The 22,966-nt window shown below is 43.0% G+C and overlaps 1 protein-coding gene across 2 annotated transcripts in view; it reads left to right on the forward strand.

Annotated features, from left to right (window-relative positions):
* The window catches only part of KCNMA1 (potassium calcium-activated channel subfamily M alpha 1), a 466,431-nt gene that overhangs the window by 231,419 nt on the left and 212,046 nt on the right, over positions 1–22,966 (forward strand). For both annotated transcript variants that reach the window (XM_066600372.1, XM_066600373.1), the window contains exon 6: positions 12,408–12,483. In XM_066600372.1, the coding sequence (XP_066456469.1) occupies positions 12,408–12,483 (76 nt within the window). The remainder of the gene's footprint in view (positions 1–12,407; positions 12,484–22,966) is intronic.

Here is a 22,966-nt window from a genome sequence, read left to right on the forward strand (position 1 = left end):
GCCTTAAGTCTTCTTTCTATTGTGGGTAAAATGTTTGAAGGGTTTCTAAGAGATGCTATCCTGGATGACCTCAAGGAAATTAGCTGTATAAGTCCATATCAGCAATAGGTTTATGAGAGATCGCTCCTGTCACACCAACCTGATCAGCTTCTATGAGGAGGTAAGTCCTAGACTGGACCAGGGGGAGTCACTGGATCTTGTGTATCTGGACTTTTCCAAAGCCTTTGATACTGTGCCAAATAAGAGGTTGGTATATAAAAGGAGAATGTTTGGTCTAGGTGAGAATGTGTGTAAGTGCGTAAGTAACTGGTCAGTGATAGAAAGCAGGGGGTAGTTATAAATGGTGCATTCTCTGATTGGGTCATCGTTACCTGTGGAGTACCACGGGGCAATATTGGAGGGGTAACTGTTACTTGTGGGGCACCACAGGGGGCTGAATTGAGCCCTATTCTTTTCAATATATTTATTAATTACATTGTAGAAGGATTGTACAATAAAATTTCTGCAGATGATACAAAACTATGTAAAGTAATTAACATGAGACAGGACACAGGGCGGTTGCAAATTGATCTAGATAATTTGGAGGCAGAAAGTGGCAAATGAGTTTCAACACTAAATGTAAGGCTATGCACAAGGGCAGAGGAGATACATGTCACCATTACACACTAAATGGAAAATCTCTGCGAAACACTGATATTGAAAAGGACTTGGGGATTTTAGTCAACTGTAAATTTAACTGGAGCAACCAGTGTCAGGCAGCTGCTGCCAAGGCAAATAGGGGGGTATCAAAAGAGGTCTGAGGACACATGGCGAGAACATTGTTCTTCCTCTTTACAAGTCACTGATCAGATCACGCATGGAATATTGTGTACAGTTTTTAGCACCAGTACTCAAGAAGGACATATCAGAGCTTGAGTGGGTAACTAAAGTAATAAATGGAATGGGCGGATTACAATACCCAGAGAGTTTATCAAAATTAGGGTTATGTAGTTGAGAAAAAACACAGACTTAGGGCCCATTCACAAAGGTATATTTCATATCCATGTCCGTGTAATTTATGGACAGAACACTGACCCATTATAACCAATTAGGCTATTGAGACGGGCATTTCTTCACACGGACTGATTGTCTATGTGAAGAGAATTGCTATTGTGCTATTCTGGTCCATATTACAGACTAGAATTGGACTAAATGAGAAACAGCAAGGGAACGAGTACACACAGGGACCAGTATCAGACATCGTTTGCCTGACATTCGTCCAGTGTAAATGGGCCTTAAGTCTTCTTTCTATTGTGGGTAAAATGTTTGAAGGGTTTCTAAGAGATGCTATCCTGGATGACCTCAAGGAAATTAGCTGTATAAGTCCATATCAGCAATAGGTTGTATGGACATATCAGAGCTTGAGTGGGTAACTAAAGTAATAAATGGAATGGGCGGATTACAATACCCAGAGAGTTTATCAAAATTAGGGTTATGTAGTTGAGAAAAAATACGGCTGAGGGGCAATCTAATAATGTTTAAATTTTAACTTTAATGTATTTGTATAAATATATCAGGATCAGTACAGAGATCTCTCCTATCATCTATTATACCCAGGACTGTAACAAGGGGGCACTCTGATAACTATGTGTAGATATATCAGGGGTTAGTACAGAGATCTCTCCCATCATCTACCGTAACATTGAGGGCTGGGGGAGAGGCAGGGGGTAATAGGATGAACTAGATGGACATGTGTCTTTCTTCAACCTTACATAGCATGATAGATAGATAGGTAGATAGATACGGTAGATAGATACATAGATACGATAGATAGATAGATAGATAGATAGATAGATAGATAGATAGATAGATAGATAGATAGATAGATAGATAGATAGATAGATAGATAGATACAGGGCGTAGCTATAGGGGGTCTGAGGAAGCAGTCACTACTGGAGCCTCAGGGGGCCTAAAGGTCCCTCTATCATATAAGAAATGGATGGTTGAAGAGCCATGTTATAGATTTTCTGGGCCCCTGGGACTTTAGCTACGCTTCTAGATAGATAGATAGATATGCTGTAGTATATTCTACAGATAAGCAGACCAGAGGTATACAGCTCTGGACGCATCATATCCACACTATGGTATTTATTGTGAATATTTAGTACGTGAATTGTGCTTCAGTAATGTGGTCTTCTGCAGTAATATCCTCCTCCTCTTCAGGGTTGGATGCAAAAGGCTGCTAATCTTCATCATCACCCTCTTCAGCTGGCTATGAGGATTGGTACATGTTGCTGTTGGGAGGGGTGCTGTAGCCAGAACACACTTCCATAAAATGTCCAAAAGAAGCTTAGGCTTTAATATCCTGATAGCAAATCAGAGGTTTTAGAGCATTTGTGCAGGGACGGATCAGTTGTGAATCTGTGCAGTTCAGGATTCTGCTGCTGGAACATTCACTGGTTTGCCTCTAGGTTCTCCACGCTGGAGCACTCCATGTATCTCTGTGGTCTCTGACACATTTTGTCCTTGGAAGACACTGGTGATTTGTTGCCCTCCATCCAACCTTTGCCGGTTGTATCTATCCATTCCTAAATGAGTGTTCTGCTTTCTGAAGACGAAAGATGCGCTCCATATGTTTTACCGGTTGTCTTCCTTGTATAGAATAGGTTTATTCCTAAGACATGATACCAGGCAAGATTTTGGTTTATCGGGCTCCTGAGGGGGCAAAAAGTGAAGTGTATAGAACCACACGCAGGCGGAAAAAATCTTTGGGAGACTTGTACCAGAATGGTTACAGAGTCAAAGCTGGGCATGGCATTTTTGGAAGCGACAAAGGAGAAACTCCGGGATGGCTTCAGTCCTTGTCCTCTTGGTATAGAAAGGTCTCCTATTGGGGTAAGTTTTGAAGAGAAAGGAGACCCTTCTGTCCATCATATATGGCTTGGGCAATCTATAAAAATCATTGTGCTGTAATGGGAATTAACCAACTATATGTTATCAGTAGAACTTGTCATTGTTAATGTAAGGATTGTCTATTCGAAAGCTAATTTAATTAAACTTTGCATTGTAGATATGGCTGTGAGTGATGTATTAATGAGATGTAAAATATGTAGATGTTTATCTCAGTCCGCTATGGATTATACACATTTCTGTGAACTTTCTACAATTCATACATTTCTTTTCATGAAGAAGAGAATAGACCCAATCATTAGGCATGGAAGAAAGTCATTGTCTATCCTGTGAAAGGTATAGAGGTATTTGCACTTACGAAGTACAGTATTTCCTGTTACACTACTGAATGTACCAACTGTTATGCTGGTAAGTGTTCCTCATCACAGTTACATAAGGGATATTCCTTCTGTGCTGCAGTACTCTACAGTAAGGCCTTGTGCAGCTTTGGTTACACTCCTCCCCTGGAAGTAATGCTTCTAGGTGAAAATAGCCCCATAATATAATAAAAGAAAAAGTAAAAACTCTCTGTATAGAATTGAAGATGGTCCCCTTAGAAGCATACGTATGCTTGAAGGTTGTATGATGCTGTGATATGCTTGAGCCTTTAACCCCTTAAGGACATAGACTTTTTTTCGTTTTTATTTTTAGTTTCTCCTCCCCACTTTTAAAAAATTATAACTCTTACTTATCCATCAACATCGCTGTCTGAGGGTTCTTGTTTTTTGCGGAACGAGTTGTATTTTTCAGGGATACTATTTTATGTACCATTTTTTCTTCTAATAATAAAACTTTTTAAGCTCATTTTTACAAGTAGGGGGCATGAGCTGCAGCATGATGTAATACCATAGTATTCAGAGTACCATAATAATCCTCGGTGGTTTTATACAGGATGCATTTTAAAAGATAATGTTTCTGCTGTGGTTTTCCCGCAACATGATAACGTCCCCCAGAGGACTTGTATATCTGTGTAAGTGTCAGCTAATGCCGGTGTTGTGTTCTGTGCTTGAACTGTGTATATGGTGTAATGCAGACAGGCATTCATCTGGCTTTGGGTTGATGTAGGATAGTCAGAAAGAGGGTCTGAAGGATGCAGAATTAGATAACGTGACAGTCCGCCCCACAACACAGAGTCCTGCATACATTTGCATTGTTTGTGACTACTGTACTATTTGCTGATTTATATGGACATGACATGAAGGAAATACGTCTGTCCTCTCGTATGCCTGCTGCAGATTTGTCACATTGAATAGCTTCTGATCATTAAGTAGTTCCAGCTAAGAACAGTGCAGTCTCTAAAGTAATTCTTGTCAAAAATACCAGAAACCCAATGGCCCTTATTGTAAGTGACTGGGTGCATTAACATTCATTGGGATTTATATGCAAAAGGATGCAGCATAGTTGTCATTGCTCTACTATGAATGAAAGCTGTGATACTAATGTGATCATTCTCTCAGGCTGCATTCGCACGGACTACAAAATCTCGCTACAAAACATCACTCATGTGAAAGAACCCATTGGAAACACATTGGCTTCACATTGTAGCGATCATTTTGTAGCAAGATTTTGAAGCCTATTCAGCCTTGCTGATTTGTTGCCATTTTTATGTTTTGTGAGGAAATCCTCTTTTAATATATTTATCAGATATTCAATCGTTAATTAGCCAGGATGCAGGGGTGAAATCATAACTAGGGGCTCAGTCGCACGGGCGCATCGGCATCCGTACACCGGCGCCGATGCGCCCGTGTGACTGCATTCATTGCCGGTCACATGTTCTTTTCTCCGGCACTGCAGAGAGACGGCCATCTTCAGGTACGTCCGTCTCCTTCCTGCAGTCACACGGGCGCATCGGCGCCGGTGTACGGATGCTGATGCGCCCGTGTGACTGAGCCCTAAAATGAATATTTGAGACAACACTGTTATTGGGGAATATGTTTGTTTTTTGTACTTAAAAACTAGCCTCTGATAACACAAACCCAATTCTCAAAGAGTTGGGCCACTGTGTAAAATGTAAATAAGTGTTAGGAAAAAAAGAATGCAATGACTTGGAAATCTTATCTAACCATATTTTATTCCCAATAGAACCTAGAATATATCCGGGGGGGAAAGGGAGAAATTTTTCCATTTAATTTAAAAAAATTAACTGATTTAGAAATTGATGGCAGCAACACATCTCACAAAAGTTGGGACTGGGTTAGCAAAAGGCTGGAAACGTAAATGGTACTAATGAAAAATAGCTGGAGGATCAATTTTTTACTAAGTCACATGACTGTGTATAAAAAGTGCATGTTAGAGAGGCAGGGTCTCTCAGAAACAAAAATGGTCTGTGGTTCACCAATCTGTGAAAAGCTGTCTCTAATAATTGTGGAACAACTTCAGAAAAATGTTTTTCAACATAAAATTTCAAAGACTTTGAATATCCCTCCATCTACAGTACATAATACCATCAAAAGAATCAGAGAATCTGGAGAAATTCATGCTTACAAGGGTCAATGCTGATGGTCAATATTGGATGCTTGAGATCTACGGGCCCTCAGGCGGCACTGCATTACAAACAGGCATGATTCTGTAATGCCAATCACTACATTGACTCAGGAATACCTCCAGAAGTCATTGCCTGTGAACACAGTTCGCCATGCAATCCACAAATGCAAGTTATAGCTGTGTCATGCAAAGAAGCAGCCATACATTAACACAATCCAGAATTGCCTGCATCTTCTCTGGGCCAAAGCTAATTTCCAATGGACTGAGGCAAAATAGAAAACTGTTCTGTGATAAGATGAATCAAAATTTGAAATTCTTTTTGGAGATGATGAACGCCGTGTCCTGCGGACCCAAGAGGAGAGGGACAACCCAGCTTGTATTCAGTGCACAGTAAAATCTCTAAATGTATGGGGTTGTATTAGTGCCTATGGCATGGGCACTCACGCATCCTGAAAGGCACTATCAATGCTGAGCAGTATATAGTCGTTTTAGGACAACATTTGTTCCGTCCAGACAAAGTCTCTTTCAGGGAAGGTCTTGCATTTTCAGCAATACACTGCTAAACCACATACTGCATTCATTATAACAGCATGGCTTCATAGAGGAAGAGTCTGGTGGATGAACTGGCCACTTGAAATTCAGACCTTTCACCAATAAAAAAACATTTGGCACATTATGAAACAAATGTTTGGCAAAAACGACCCAGAACTGTGGAGCAGCTAAAATCCTACATCAGACAAGAATGGGACAACAATTCTCTTCCAGCAATTTGTCTCACTTCCCAGACTTAAACAGACTGTTGTAAGAAGAAGAAGGGATGCTACACAATGGTAGACATGGCCCCATCCCAACTTTTGTGAGATGTGTTGCTGCCAAAATTTTCTAAATGAGTTTTTTTTTTTTTAAAGGGAAAAATATCTCTCTTCCCCCTACTGATATGTGTTCTAGGTTCTATTGTGTTTAAAATATGTTTAGACGAGATTCACATATCAGTGCATTCTTTTTAACTTGAATTAAATTTACATTTTAAACAGCATACCAACTTTTTGGGAATTGGGGCTGTGTAATAAATGTAACTGCATTATCTGGGTTCCTAAAACTTGGATCATGATGTTTGCACAGGAGTGATAATTTGAAACTTTTTAAATCTATTTTCTTTTGTGTCTGAACCAGTTAAAATATAAGTCCTCTCACAAGCATGGAAATAAAGGAAGAAAGTAATACATTTGTGGCTGAGAGCTTTAGTTTGCACAGTGGGTGAGGACTGCATAGTGACAAACACAAAGTTGTTCACAATTCAGGGCTGTAGTAAGTACTTGAGTAAGGCAGGGCTCACATGAGCGTGTGGTGACAGCATATTAGGCTTGCAGGTTTTGCACGTGTAATACGTTGTACCAATCTGCTATAGGCTTCCATGTTGCCGCTCACACACATTGCATGAAATGCGTATGTAGCATGTTCTATCTTGGCACGTATTACGTGCGCATACACGCCAAGATAGTGCATGGCCAATGGTGGCATGCAGCAAGTATGCAAAGTCCATGAATTACGTCCATATGAGCCCAGCCTAACAGGCATCAAAAATGCGAAGGAACTAGCAGCCAAGGAGGTCTACCACCGGTGTATAAGGAAATCCCTTCAGTATACATTTTCCGTACTGACACTGTGAAAGAAATACTTCACTTGTCACTGACTTCATGCTTTATACGTTGTTCTCTGTTACTTTATGTGCTGTTAAATACTTATATTCAAAAAGATAGAAGTATTATAGCAGTGATCGCTTTATTGGGTTCACACAGGGCGTATTCCCGTCGGAAATCTTGCGGTTTGGCCGCAGCAAAAACCGCGAGATTTCCGCGGGGAGAACCGCCGCGGAAAAAGCCGTGGCGGCTTTGAAGCGGCCCGGCCGCTCGCTTTTTCGTTGCGGCCGGGCGCTCCCATAGAGGAGAGCGCGGTTTACTTTACGAAAGTAAACAAAAAAGTAAAAGTAAATAGACATGCTGCATCTTCTGAAACCGCGGCTGCGGCGGCTGCAGCCGCGGTTTCAGCCGGACTTACCGCAGCGGATTGGCCGTCCCGTGTGGACGAGATTTCTGAGAAATCTCGTCCACATGGCTGGCTAATCCCGAGATTAGCGGCCACGGGCGGATTTGCCGCGGCGAAATTCCACGCGGCAAAACCGCGGCAAATCCGCCCTGTGTGAACCCAGCCTTAGTGACATCCCATTGCCTTTTTACATCCTAGCTAAGGGACGTAAAAACATGCATCCCCTGATGACTAAAGCCACGTGGGCCGATGGATAGCGCCGATCGCAATAAAGTCAACAAAAAGTTTTAAAAAGTTAAAGATTCAGCTGCCCTCTTGGATCGGATCCATGAGGGCAGCTGAGCGTACTCGCCCCCATTATCCGTGATGTCCCACGGCAATATAGTCCTGCAGAACCTGACGCCGCTCTTTTGCGCATGCGCGCCAGACGCATGACGTCACGGGCACACGCAGAAGGCCTGAATCGCCCGGGAGATTTGAAATCTCCTGGCTCCGGACTCCAGGAGGCAGGAGATATTACTGGGGACCGCTGTGACTGGTCCCCGGGCCCGTTAGCGCCGTTTCCAATAGATCACGGAAATGTTTAAAAAAAAGTTAGAAAAACTTAAAGTTTCAGCTGCCCTCATGGATCAGATCCATGGTGGCAGCTGGAAATACGCACTCCTTGTCCTCCATGATGTCCCTCAGCGATCTGGACCTGCCATGGGCTTCTGCGCATTCACCGATGTGGCACGCATGCGCAGAATGCCAGAGATCCCGGCAAATTTAAAATCTGCCTGCACCCAGCTGTCAAAGATAGCCGAGTGCAGGGAGATGTGACCGTGGATCGCTGTATGCAGTTCCTGGTCACATGACCACTGTTATCCATCGGATTGCATCCGTGAGGGGAGATGAAATGACAAAATAGGTCCACTGAATTGTCCAACAATGGGATCTTTATCCGCAGACCTCACCCTGGCTTCTGCGCATGCGCATGTCAGCAAAATGACGGATGCATGCGCAAAAGTCAAGGATTTAAAAAGTAGCCGAGAGCTACGGGGGGCTGCGGTGAGCGGTTCCTGGTCACGTGATTGCCGTTATCCAATGGATAATGGTGATCACATAAAAGTTTTAAAAAAAGCTGAAGTTTCATCTCCCCTGACCGATGCTATCGGTGAGAGGAGATGAAACTTTTTATCGGAGGCCTCTGTATTTGAACCCCAACTCGATCCTCCTCCACAGACCATACCTGGATTCTGCGCATCCACCTATCGGCAAAATGCTGTACACATTCGCAGGAGCCAGGAAGAGCCCGGGAAATTTAAAATCTCCTTACTCTCGGCAACCAAAAGTCACAAGAGCCTGGAGCAGTGACCGGTGGCCTCGTAGAGTGGTCCCCGGTCACATGATAAAAAGATAGGAATTACGGATTCCACATGCGTTTGATCCGTGGTAAAACGCGGATCTATGAAATATATTTGATTACACAATTCCGCTCACATTAGTGGGTTGGAATTATGTAATCCACTCGCAGAAAACAGAATGCAGCATGTTCTATTTTACCAAGGATATCCGCAACATAGAGCCCATTGTGCTCCATGGTTGCAGATATACCCACAGCCTATACGTAATCTACATTGTGTACAGGCTGCAAATACCCGCGTCATCGCTAAGCGACGGTGCAGGAAATACAAACAAAAAAATGTGTACTGCACATGACCGCCTGTGTGAGCACACAGTTATGTGCAGTACACTAAGCGGTCATACGCAGGGCCACGGCTGGGATCCGCTGCGGGCCTCCGCAAGCGGATTCCACAGACGGCTGTGTGAGCCCGGCGTTATGCAGATCACTACCTAGAATACGTAATTTACAAGAAGTCTCCAGGAACACTCGCCTTTCTGCAGTTCCAGGAGCAGCTTGTTGAGCGGCTTCTGTTTGAGACCTCCGCACCTAAGCAAGTTTACAAAGCCTCACAGAGCACCACTTTTAACACCTCATCCCTGCTACTGAGGTCAAGAAATACCCCCCAAAAAGCATGGAAGGAGGAGGGATACCCGGTTTCATTGCCCCATGTGCCCATCTCAACCAGGCCTCTGTAATTACCACCGTCTTCGAACATATCACACAGTTTACATTATTACTTTTATCTAAGTTTTAGGGAATGCCAAAAAATGGAGGGGGGGTTATTTTTAGGGAATAATTTTTTTTTCCGCACAAGTGAGCAGTTGGGCCTGGAATTTATTCAGTTGCGCCCTGAAATCCAATGCGTGTTCCTTCGATTACAGGCCTAGCCATGGGTCCAGTAAGCAGATTGGGCCTTCAATGGGTATGTTTCTGAACACAGGACAAACAGAGGGTATCCATTTTGGGGTGCAAGTCTTCATTCATATGTATACAAAAAAACAGTTTTTAAAATGACACAATTTGCAAAAAAATGAAAATCGTAATTCCCTCCTTCTGCTTTCTTAGATTCATTCAAAAACTGTGGGGTCAAAATACACAGTACACCCCTAGATGACTTTATTAGGGGGTCTAGTTTTCAAAATGGGGTCAATTGTGGGGGTTCTCCATCGTTTTGGCCATTCAAGGGCTCTACAAGTGTGCAATGGGACATAAAACTCCTTCAAGCAAAATGTCTGTTCTGAAAGCCACCGGCTGCTCCTTTCGGTTTCGGCTCCGTTGCGCTTAAAAACATAAGATAAGGGCCACAATGGGTATATTTCTGAACACAGGACAAATAGGGCTATCTATTTTGGGGTGCAAGTCTTCATTCATATGTGTGCTGTACAAAAAACCCTGTTTTTAAAATGACACAATTTGCAAAAAAGTGTAAATCGTAATTTTTTCCTTCTGCCTTGCTTAGATGAATTCAAAAACGGTGAGGTCAAAATAAACATTAATTCATTAAGGGGTCTTGTTTTCAAAATAGGGTCATTAGTGGGTGTTCTCTATCGGTTTGTCCACTCAAGGGCTCTACCAGTTTGCTATGGGGCCTAAAATACCTTCAAGCTAAATTTCTGTTCTGAAAGCCACTGGCTGCTCCTTTCATGTTGGGCCCCATTGTGCATACAGTACATAATATTAGGGCCACAATGGGTATGTTTCTGAACATAGGACAAACAGGGGTATCAATTTCGGTGTGTAAATCCTAATTTAATGTGCACTATGGAAAAAATCCTGTCTTTAAAATGATTTATTTCCAAAAACATGAAATTTTATTTTTTCTCCTCTAAATTGCATTGATTCCTGAAAAAAACTGTGGGGTAAAAATACTCATGACACCCCTTAATGAATACAATAAGGGGTGTAGTTTTTAAAATAGGGTCATTTGTGGGGGTATCTATCATTCTGACACCTATGAGCCTTTGCAATCTTGGCTTGGTGCCATTTTGTTCCTCAAAATGTTGATAATTTGTATGTCCCCCTAAGTGGTTAAAAAAAAAGAAAGTTTTTCAAATGTGCATCCAGAATAAAGTAAACAGATGGCAATATATATGTTATCAAAAATTTGCACAGTATGTTTGCACATATTTGAGATATTGCAATTGAAAATGAGAAAAAAATGATAATTTTTACAAAAGTTTCCCTATTTTGGCCCTTTTAGAATACATAAATTCTATTGGTCTATATTTACCACCTAAATGAAGTTCAATATGTGGCGAGAAAACAATGTCAGAATCACTTGGATATGCAAAACCTTTACTGAATTATTCTATGTTAAAGTGACAATGTCATTAAGCCGCAAACAGGCTTTGTCACTAAGGAGTTAACCAGAAAAATTATATTTGCAAATTTTCAGAGCTCAGCGACGACTTCATCAGGCAGATACTGAATATCTCACCGAGTCTTGTGCAGCGCCCCCGTGTACCATCTTTTACATGTGCCTTTCTCGCAGTACTTCATTCCCTAGCTCGCCTGGTGAAGGAACATCTGAAAGCTTATAAATATGTTTTTTCTGGCCAGCCAATAAAAGTTGTACATCTATAACTCTTTTGTCTGTTTTTATACAAGAGTATTTATCGCATAGATTTTTCCGGCTAATGCGGTGCCGCGCTGTTTTTGGCTGTGACTCTGTGATTCTGATCTTCTTTACCTAAAAGTCATCTGCAGCTTGGATCCTAATGATAGACACACAATAGGCTTTACTGTGACCTTTGATGAAATGTACTGTCATTGTTTCAAACATTTAATCTAGAGATCCAATAAGGGAAAGTAACGGGGATTACCGTTTTTTTTTATAAAATTGTCTGACTGACTTTCATACCTTCTAGATAGCTTCTCTGTGTGCTTTGTAATGTGAAGCGTTGATGTGAAGCAAAAGGCAGTTCAACTGAAATTACTATTATTCTTCTTGACTGATCACTCTTCAACTACATCTTACATCATATGGAGCGAGCAGGTCCAGACCTGGTTGGCTGCAGCCTGATTTTAAAGGGATATTCCCAACTCAGACTTTTATGGCATATTCTATGGATCTGATAGCTGCTGGTTCTACTTTTGGAACCAACACCTATCTGGTCTTAGGACCCCCCACTGCCCCTGGCCACCCGGAATGTAGTGGTGGGAAGCTGAAAAGAGCCAAGAGCCCTGCACTACATGGTTTCCAATGCTCCCATTGTCTTCTGTGGGAGTTGCAGCCATGTTTGATGGAGATGGGAACACCTCTTTAATATGTGGTGCTAACCTCTGCAGGGATTGCCTCTCCATGTCCTACAGACAAGGATGAGGGGCAAAGAAATGGGGGCAAACGAACACCAAGTCCTTCTGCCCTAGGGAGTTATGAGCATGTCAGTGTTGACTAGCACTGGAAGGGAGCTTATTTTACTGTTTGTTATAGGGTCTCCTCACTTTTATGTTTACCCTTATTTTAGATCATCCAGACAGAGAATGGTCTTCGCACGTCGGAGTTTGGCTATTGTTTCACAGACAGTCTGCACCGCACTAACTCTACGTTTCTTCTCTCTTCCAGGCTTGAGGTTTCTACGCGCTTTGAGGCTCATCCAGTTTTCTGAAATCTTGCAATTTTTAAACATTTTAAAAACAAGGTGAGAAAGCAAGTCTAGGTCTTATGTATCACTCATTGTGGGTCAGTAAGACGGCTATTCCAGTAAATATTGTTTCTGACTGTAATATCTGTAGGAGGTGCAGTAGGTGAACCGTGAAGTAACTCTATGAGTGTCTGTCTTCTCTAGTATTAGTTAAGTAAACATAATACTGAAACTTAGATGTCACACACAAGATCAGATTCCTATTTTCCACATCCTATATTCAAGCTGCTATCTCCCCATACTGCGCAATTCTATAACTAGAGGCATTTTACCGCTGGTGAGCAGCATCTGATGATATATGGAGCTCTTCTCTACTAGCATTGTTTGAAAGATAGAATACCGTTCCCACTGCAAACCTGATGTGGTCGGACAGATAGTAGCTACTCCATGTGCCACTGCTCTGGGTCTTGGTACACTGCAAATCCTTGTTTTGATTCGAGGGCCAAATTACAATATTCAAAAGTCACAGTGGCCTATAAGTCCTTATAAATTTTTAACAATTTCTTCACCGACAAGAACTTTACTGATACTAAAATTTCAATTTTTATTAATATTCATTAAAAAAAGAGTCATATGCATATCTATACAAGAAAATCTTGGAAAATACTTGTTTGTCCCTTTAGTGTTTAGGACATAACCATAGTGGCTATCACCATCTTTCATATATGAAGCCAATCCTTCTCTTCTTTTTCAATGCCCACAGAATAACTATGGGTGTTGATTAAACAAGGTGTGAATACTTAATGTTATATTTTCTACGTGTATGCAACGTCTCATCTGGGCATATCACCCTTATTTGGGAGCCAGTATAATTATGGTGTTATCACAGTCAATTTTATGGCTATATACAAGTATGAGACTTTATTCAATTCACAAGTCCCATCATACAGGTATGAGACTTTGTTCAATCCACGAGTCTCTTAGCATCCATCAACGCGTTTCTATGACACAGCATCAGCATGTCATTTCATCAGGATTCATTAGAACCGCAGTTGTGCGGTAGGAAGAACTGGAAAAGCCCACATTTACGTTTCTTCCTACCGCACAACTGCGGTTCTAATTTGCCTAATCTGGCCACTTTAATGTGGGTTCTGTTCTACTCTACATACCCCATAAATGTGGGCTTTCATTTTCTGCAAGAGCAAACGTGCATTCAGCTGAAGCAGCCTGCATATGCTATAGTTGTAGTAAGCAGGGGCTGATGCACTGACTGTCTACTTACATCTATTGTAGACATTTGCATTTACCTAATATTTGCTGGTTCTCAAGAGGAGTAATGAGCGCCTAGATCTAACGAACCAGAAGACTGCCTTTAATAAAGTATCAGCGTTTTTCTCTGGTTTGACGCACTAACCCTGATCTGACATTATCAGTGCAGTCTAATGGGGCTCTATAGCGCCAACCCTGATCTGACATCATCAGCGCAGTCTACTGGGGCTCTATAAGTAAAATTGACCTAAAAACACAACATCAATAAAAGAGGTGTACGAATGTGAATGTACGCAACCAGTCCATCCTGATGAAATGACATGCTGATGCTGTGTCATAGAAACGCGTTGATGGATGCTAAGAGACTCGTGGATTGAACAAAGTCTCATACCTGTATGATGGGACTTGTGAATTGAATAAAGTCTCATACTTGTATATAGCCATAAAATTGACTGTGATAACACCATAATTATACTGGCTCCCGAATAAGGGTGATATGCCCAGATGAGACGTTGCATACACGTAGAAAATATAACATTAAGTATTCACACCTTGTTTAATCAACACCCATAGTTATTCTGTGGGCATTGAAAAAGAAGAGAAGGATTGGCTTCATATATGAAAGATGGGGATAGCCACTATGGTTATGTCCTAAACACTAAAGGGACAAACAAGTATTTTCCAAATTACAATATTGCTTTACTTTAAGGGACTGCAATAAATGTAAGCTGCTCACAGAGTATTCCCCTCCTCTCCCACAGAACCAAGTCGCTCCTGGCAGCACAATCACGCCTCGGTCTTATAACACATCCCCCCCGACCTATGCAACAATTACCCCTCAAGTGCTGCAAACAATGATTTCCTTTTCAATTGAGGAGGGCACTCAGTGGTTAGTACAGAAGTAATCTGTAAACGTATGACGGGAGTCTGTACTAACCAACCAGCATTTTCTTCACCGCCGACGAAAGCGCTCATCGCAGTCCTGCCCCAGCCGATCCCAGCGATCAGGCGAAAACACAGTGGCACGGGCAGGCGATCAGCTCTGCTTCTATCTAGCAATCTGTGGCAGCACGAGCCCTGGGCTCTGCAGCTTTCCCTTAAGGTATGTTCTCACAATGAAATCTTGCATTGCAGATTTTAATGCAAAACCGCGGCAGAGATCTACACTTCTAAGCCTGGATTTTTGCTGTGGATCTGTATGCCGCATGCAGATTAGTCTTATTCAGCAGCCTTAGAACATAATATGTCCCCTTGCTGGGACCCCCACTGATCATATATTATATGTCTGGGAGCACCCATACACCTAGCTATTTCTTCTGAATCCTCCATGAACGATTGGTTCGGCCTAGCATTCATGCCTTCTACATGGGAACAGTAGAGGAAGCTGCAGCCAGACACTTCTGGGGGCAATTTATCTACAGGTGGGAACAAAAGTTTGAGGTGTTGAAATTCAATGTGCCTGATCCTTCTTTTCATTGACATCATATGTTGGACGAAAGTCAGGAGACCCCTATACACATATAAGAGTTGTCCAACCAGTGGCTCTGGAATACTATAGTCTAATCTATATGGGGGCCTTAAAGGGGGCTTCCAGGACTAAGATATTGATGACCTGTCATTAATATCAGGTCAGTGGCAGTCAACGACTCAGGAAATCTCAAATCAGCTGATTGAAAAAGCCTGTGACATCACATTCATCAAGTAGGTAAGATGGAACAATACCTCTGCAGCGCCACCTATTGGAAGGCAGCATTCCTACAAGTTTTAGTCTGGCTCTTTATAGGCAAGTCTTTATAATATTAGCTGGAAATTGAAATCCAACCCAGAATATCCATGCACAGCTGTTTCAGAGTTTTTGCCCCTCATCAGTGTGCAGTAGGTTTCTGGCTTGGCTAGTGAGAGGCCTGTAACGTGGGTGGATCAGAAAGAGTATTGTTTCTCCTTTATTGTTTTCAATTTCCAGTCATTGTTTTGAGGCTTGTCTATAAAGACTCTAACTTTTACTTGCAGAAATGCTGCCTTCCAATAGGTGGCGCTGCAGAGGTATTGTTCTGTCTTCCCTATTTGCATATTTCCCAGAGGAGCATGGATGGCCTTATAAGCCTCCTCATTTACCTTCTAGGTGCTCTCTTTAAGGAGAAAGGATACCCTTTCTGATCACATTCATCAGTCACATGGCCTAAGAGCAGTTTAGTACCATTTAATTGAATGGGATTGAGCTGCTATACCAGGCACATCCACTATGAAATGTACGGTGCTATGTCTGGTATGCAGTGAAATGTCGTAATGCTCACTTCAGCTAGCCTATCGGTGCGGGTCCCAACCCTGAGGATAGGTCATCAATATCTTAGTCTCAGAAAACCCTTCCATAGCTCATTTCACACCAGCATTAGAGATTCTGTCATAATTCCATCTCTTTGCTCTTTTTTTTTTTTTTGGAGCAGAGAAACAGAATTAAAATGGAAATGGGTGGATTCGTTTTCTCCCCCATTGATTTCAATGGGATTTTTTTAAAAAAGGGAAAGCAGATAAGTTTATTTTCATTTTAATTCCATTTCTCTGCTTCAAAAAAAGAAGCAGAGAGATGCAATTATGACTGAAGCCCTAACGCTGGTGTGAAATAAGCCTAGTTGTTCAACTCCCATGTAGCGCCAGCAGAGGTGAAACAATGCATTACACAATACCCATTCAATTCACTGGGTTGTGTGTGTAATGCACAACAGGACAGGTCCTCCAGATAAAGATGGCCTCTAACCACTTACCACTGTGGCCAAGAGATGAGGATTGTTACAGAAGACTCGCACTACTAAAGGGGTTTTTTGGGACTAAATTCTTGTTGACCTATCCTCAGCTGATTCCAGCCAATCAGCTAATTAAAGAAGCCACAGCACTTTGGTGAATACCACAGCCCCTACTCAAGCATGTAAAGTCATGTCCATTGGTCATATGGCCTGAGAGGACATCAAGCCCATTCAAGTGAATGGGATATAGCTGCTATACATTGTATGGTGCTGTGCCTAGTATGGACTAAAGTGGCAGTCGCTTCAATAAGCTGGATGGCGGGGATCCCAAGTGGCGGACCCCTGCCAATCAAGTATTATCAACTTATCCTGTAGATAGGTCGTCAATAGAGATGAGCGAACCTACTCGGCCACGCCCCTTTTTCGCCCGAGTGCTGCGATTTTCGAGTACTTCCGTACTCGGGCGAAAAGATTCGGGGGAGGCGCCGTGGGTGAGTGGGGGGTTGCAACGGGGAGTGGGGGGGAGAGGGAGAGAGAGAGGGCTCCCCCCTGTTCCCCGCTGCTACCCCCACTCACCCACAGCGCCCCCCGAATCTTTTCGCCCGAGTATGGAAGTACTCGAAAATCGCGGTGCTCGATCGAGTAATTACTCGAAACGAGTACGTTCGCTCATCTCTAGTCGTCAATAGTTTAGTCCCATAAAAGCTGTTTAATCTATGAAACTCATTTTGTAGAGCCCTATTAGGGATTCTGTGTTAACCCCTCTAAGTCAATAATATCATTTGATATGATAGAATAACATGTCCTTATAATAAATATGCCCATGTACAAAAGAGCCAACAGTAAAGAGAAACTGCATGGCTCCTCAAAACGAGTACACAAATGCTATGGAGTCCAACCATTTAGACCACAGATGTCAAAAATAAGGACCGCGGCCCAAATCTGTCTCATCGCTTCATTTTACGTAGCCCGCTGGTCATGCTTAATAAAAGGGTTATCTAGGCAGCACCCTCTGGGATACATTGTGGTCAGAGTGGAAGCTGCTACTCTGACCCCTGGGTAGTGGCCAGTGTTTGTAATTGCAGGAACTGCTATAATTGAAATCAATGGGAGTTGCTTTTGCAATTACAAAAACGGCCACTACAGAGGGGTTGGAACAGCGGCTTCCACTCTGACCCACGGCGGGCACTGCCTCTACTGCTCCCGCGAGCAGCTCCAGCCTGGCGGTGCAGTGCAGAGTTTGTGACCGCCGACCTCTGTGCCAAGGTGAAAGGTTAGCGGTCACAGACTCATCAGCCGCTGCCAGGCTGCAGCTGCAGGTGGGGTGAGTGAAAAGCTTGTAGGGATGCTAGAGGCCAATAGGGGGGTTGGCCTGCCAGGCAGCATCCCTGGGGCTACTATAGGAGTTACTATTACTACTGTGGCTACCATGGAGGTCACTATTACTACTTGGACCACTATGGGCATCACTGTTACTATTGCAGCTACTATGGGGGTCATTATTACTACTACAGCCACTATGGGGGTCATTATTACTACTGGGGCCACTATGGGGGTAACTACTACTACTTGGACCACTATAAGGGTCACTGTTACTTCTGCAGCTACTATAGGGGTCACTGTTTACTACTGGGACAACTATGGGGGTCACTATTACTACTGTAGCTACTATGGGGGTCACTATTACTACTGGGACCACTATGTGGGTTTCTATTAGTACTGCAGCCACTATGAGGTTCACTGTTACTACTGGAACCACTATGGGGTTCACTGTTACTACTGGGACCACTATGGAGGTCACTGTTACTATTGGGGCCACTATGGGGGTCACTATTACTACTGCAGCCACTATGGGGGTCACTGTTAATACTTGGACCCCAATGGGGGGTCACTATTACTGCTGCAGCCACTATGGGGGTCATTATTACTACTGGAGCCACTATGGGGGTAACTATTACTACTTGGACCACTATCAGGGTCACTGTTACTTATGCAGCTACTATGGAGGGGTCACTGTTTACTACTGGGACAACTATGGGGGTCACTATTACTACTTTAGCTACTATGGGGGTCACTATTAGTACTGAGACCACTATGGGGGTTTCTATTAGTACTGCAACCACTATGGGGTTCACTCTTACTAGTGGGACCACTATGGGGTTCACTGTTACTACTGGGGCCACTATGGAGGTCACTGTTACTATTGGGACCACTATGGGGTCACTATTACTACTGCAGCCACTATGGGGGTCACTGTTACTACTTGGACCACTATGGGAGGTCACTATTACTGCAGCAGCCACTATGGGGGTCATTATTACTACTGGAGCAACTATGGGGGTCATTATTACTACTGGGGCCACTATGAGGGTAACTATTACTACTTGGGCCACTATCAGGGTCACTGTTACTTATGCAGCTACTATGGGGGTCACTGTTTACTACTGGGACAACTATGGGGGTCACTATTACTACTTTAGCTACTATGGGGGTCACTATTAGTACTGGGACCACTATGGGGGTTTCTATTAGTACTGCAGCCACTATGGGGTTTACTGTTACTAGTGGGACCACTATGGGGTTCACTATTACTTCTGGGACCACTATGGAGGTCACTGTTACTATTGGGACCACTATGGGGGTCACTATTACTACTGCAGCCACTATGGGGGTCATTGTTACTATTTGGACCACTATGGGAGGTCACTATTACTGCTGCAGCCACTATGAGGGTCATTATTACTACTGGAGCCACTATGGGGGTCATTATTACTACTGGGGCCACTATGTGGGTAACTATTACTACTTGGACCACTATCAGGGTCACTGTTACTTCTGCAGCTACTATGGGGGTCACTGTTTACTACTGGGACAACTATGGGGGTCACTATTACTACTGTAGCTACTATGGGGGTCACTATTAGTACTGGGACCACTATGTGGGTTTCTATTAGTACTGCAGCCACTATGGGGTTCACTGTTACTACTCGGACCACTATGGGGTTCACTGTTACTATTGGGACCACTATGGAGGTCACTGTTTCTATTCGGGCCACTATGGGGGTCACTATTACTACTGCAGCCACTATGGGGGTCACTGTTACTAATTGGACCACTATGGGGGTCACTAAAACTACTTGGACCACTATGGGGGGTCACTATTACTGCTGGAGCCACTATGGGGGTCATTATTACTACTGGAGTCACTATGGGGGGGCCACAATTAGGGCTTGTTCACATGGGTGGAAGCACATTTCAGTCATAAAAATATGCTGCTTACTTGAGCAAAGAAAAATCTCTTTCTCCCTCGTTTTTCGTCTACTGTGTATTTGTGCATGCAAGAGAACACTGACAGGCTTATTTAAATGGTATACAAATATTCAGTGAATATGCAGGTTTCCTGTTTATTTGCACCGCCCCCCATTCACTACAATGCGTAGTACCTACCAAAAGAGGCCACGCAGCGTAAGAAACCCATTGAAATCATTTTTTTTTCACTGCGTAATTCACTGCACAAGTACGCCCATGTGAACGATCCCTTACTATGCAATTACAATCAGCCCTTTGAAGTCAACCTTAAGGCTGATGTGACACTCGGAGAAAATGTGTTTGACACCCCTTTTGTAGTCTGAGAAAAACGGTCCCACTGGACTCTGACCTGTCCTTTAACCCCCACATCCGATCTCTGGCTCGAACATGCCACTACACCTCAGAAATATTGCTAAAATACGGCCATTCCTCACCACGGATACGCTAAAGACACTCGTTGTTACCTTCATCCACTCCCGGCTCGACTACCGCAACTCAATATTCATTGGCCTTCCCTGCACCAGACTCTCCCCTCTCTAATCCATGCTAAATGTGGCAGGTAGGCTCATTTTTCTATCTAGCCGTTACTCAGACGCCTCTGCACTATACCAGTCACTGCATTGGCTGTTTTAACTCCTCAACCTCACCGAAAAAAGCTCTCCATGGCTCCGCGCCACCATTCATCGCTTCCTTCCTGTCCGTACACCACCCAGCCCGCACACTCCGATACACTAACACTCTTAGACTAAACACCCCTCTAACACGAACCTCACATGCTCGCCTACAGGACTTCATCAGAGCAGCACCCATCCTCTGGAACGCTCTACCTCAAGGAATCCAGACAATTCCCGATGCACGAAATTTCACACGCTCCTTAAAAACGCACCTCTTCAGGGAGGCATACCAAATCCCCTGACCTAGTCCCCAAGCCGCACCCTATGGCTCCCCACACCTTCCACCCTGCTTATTGCATACGACCTCTACCCCTGCACCTCCCTACCGTCCCCACCCCATTTGCTTCTTAATAACCGATTTCCAACAATTCCTATACTGCCCGTGTTCCCCCATGCCTCATCCCTCCCTAGCCTTGTACCTCCTGTATCACCCCCACCCCATTTGTCTCAAACTGATTGTATATCACATGAAATTATTGTATTGTCTGTCTTCTTCTGTGCTTAAAAGCTCTATTGAATAAGTTGGCGCTATACAAATAAAGATTATTATTAGATGTTCAAACTGGGGAAACCTTAGGGTGCTTTCATAAGTCGCTGATTTGCTGCAGATCTCACCACTTCTATTTGAATTCAATTAATATGGTGAAATCTGCAACAAAATCGGCGATGTGTGAACGCACCCTAAAGAGGACAATATAGAAGCCTGGATGTCACATCGTGTGCACACTGTATCTATTAATGATCGTGCTGGGTGCCGCCGCTGTGTGACTTTGTCATTGTGGTGATCTTTGCACGTGACGAGTAACAGATGGGAGTGGGTGGGAAATAACTGCGGCATTAGGATTACAATGAAATCTCATTCATGAAATCAACGTCTGGCCATTCATAACACAGATAAAATGCAGCAAGAAGCTTAACCCCTACACGGACACAAAACTCAATTAGTTGGACTTCAGCTCTTATCCCATCTCACCAAATCAAGATTATTCCCTGCTGGTTGAGTAGTCGGTCGCAGGATACGTTCTTGTCGGAGTAGTGACATTTCTGTGTTTGTAGCATTGTATTCCCTATGTGGACTTTGAGCATACATCATTTATTTTTACTTGGTGTGGTTTAAAATGGAACTGGTATCCAAACTGCAGTACCAGAAGCTAAGTTATGGCGCTGTTAGGGGATTCCCGCAATGTTACACTCTGAAGATCGCACAGTGCATGAAAATCTGACTCTTTTCAGAGTCCCTCGCTCATCCTTTCCTATGGACTTGTATGGAAGAGTGCGCACACGGCAATCTGAAAAGAGTCACATTTCAGTGCGTCACGTGATCTTTATAGGGGACACCGCAGGATCTGGGGAGCAGCTGAGTATAAAAAGACATCTTCTGCCTCCAGCAACAACATAACTTGGTTTATGGTACTGTAGGGGGGTGACAGCTTCCCTTTAAGATGTGCTGCTCCATTCAACGTCTTGCTCCTCCGTCCATCCATATCTTGCTATAAATGATTAATCCCTTAAGGGCGCAGCCCAGTTTGGTACTTAAAGGGGTTTCCCAAAGTCTAGTAAAATTGAGGAAGGGCAGCAGATGTTTAAAAATAAAAAATAAGTCCTACTGCCTGCTTCATTTGCACTCTGGTACACGTCCGCCCCTCCAGCATCAGCACCGGTCTTTGTTGATGGAGTGCAGCAGTGACATGTCTGTATACACGTCACCGCTGCAGCCAGTCACTGACCTAAGTAGTCTCGAGCCGTGTGTTGCTGTGATCAGTGATTGGCTGCAGCACTCCTCTGTATATGAAAGGCCACTGATGCTGCTTGTCAACAAGGTCGACTGTGAGCATGGAAGCACAGTTGCTGGACCGCTAGAAAGACAGCGGCATCACTTAGTTGTTAATCTTTAACCATCTGCTGCCCTTTCCCCCATTTTACTAGAACTTGGAAAACTCCTTTAATGATGTGATGATTTTTTTGGCGCTTTTTCATCTCTACATTTGAAAAGCTATAGTTTTTTAAATTTTTCTGTCAAGATCACAATACCCGAGCTTGTGGTTTGCGTGACGAGTTGAATTTCTTAAAGGTACCATTTTGGGTACATATGATGTATAATTTACATTTTTTGGGTGGTTGAGGTGAAGAAGCACAGCAATTCTGCCAATGTTTTTTATTTTGTTTTCCTTTCTTACAATGGTGACTGCGCGGTATAAATAATAATAATAATAATAATAATCTTTATTTGTATAGCGCCAACATATTCAGCAGCGCTTATAAATGACGTGCTGCACTTTGTCTACAGTTCATTACACTTATGAAGATACTAAAATTATATATTTTCTTTAGTTTTTTTTTTTGTTTCCACAATAAACACACTTTATTGATAAAAATAATTTATATTTGTGTCGCTGCATTCAAACACCGGTGATTACATTTTTACTTTTCCATCCACAGAGCTGTGGAATGATTTGTAGTTTTCATTTGTGTCATTTTGGGGCATAGGAAGCTTTTTAGTCACTTTTTATAGCTTTTTTTTTTTTTTTCTGAAGCACAATTAACTGT

This window comes from Eleutherodactylus coqui, chromosome 4, assembly GCF_035609145.1.
Source record: "Eleutherodactylus coqui strain aEleCoq1 chromosome 4, aEleCoq1.hap1, whole genome shotgun sequence".
Taxonomy (NCBI): Eukaryota; Metazoa; Chordata; class Amphibia; order Anura; family Eleutherodactylidae; genus Eleutherodactylus; species Eleutherodactylus coqui.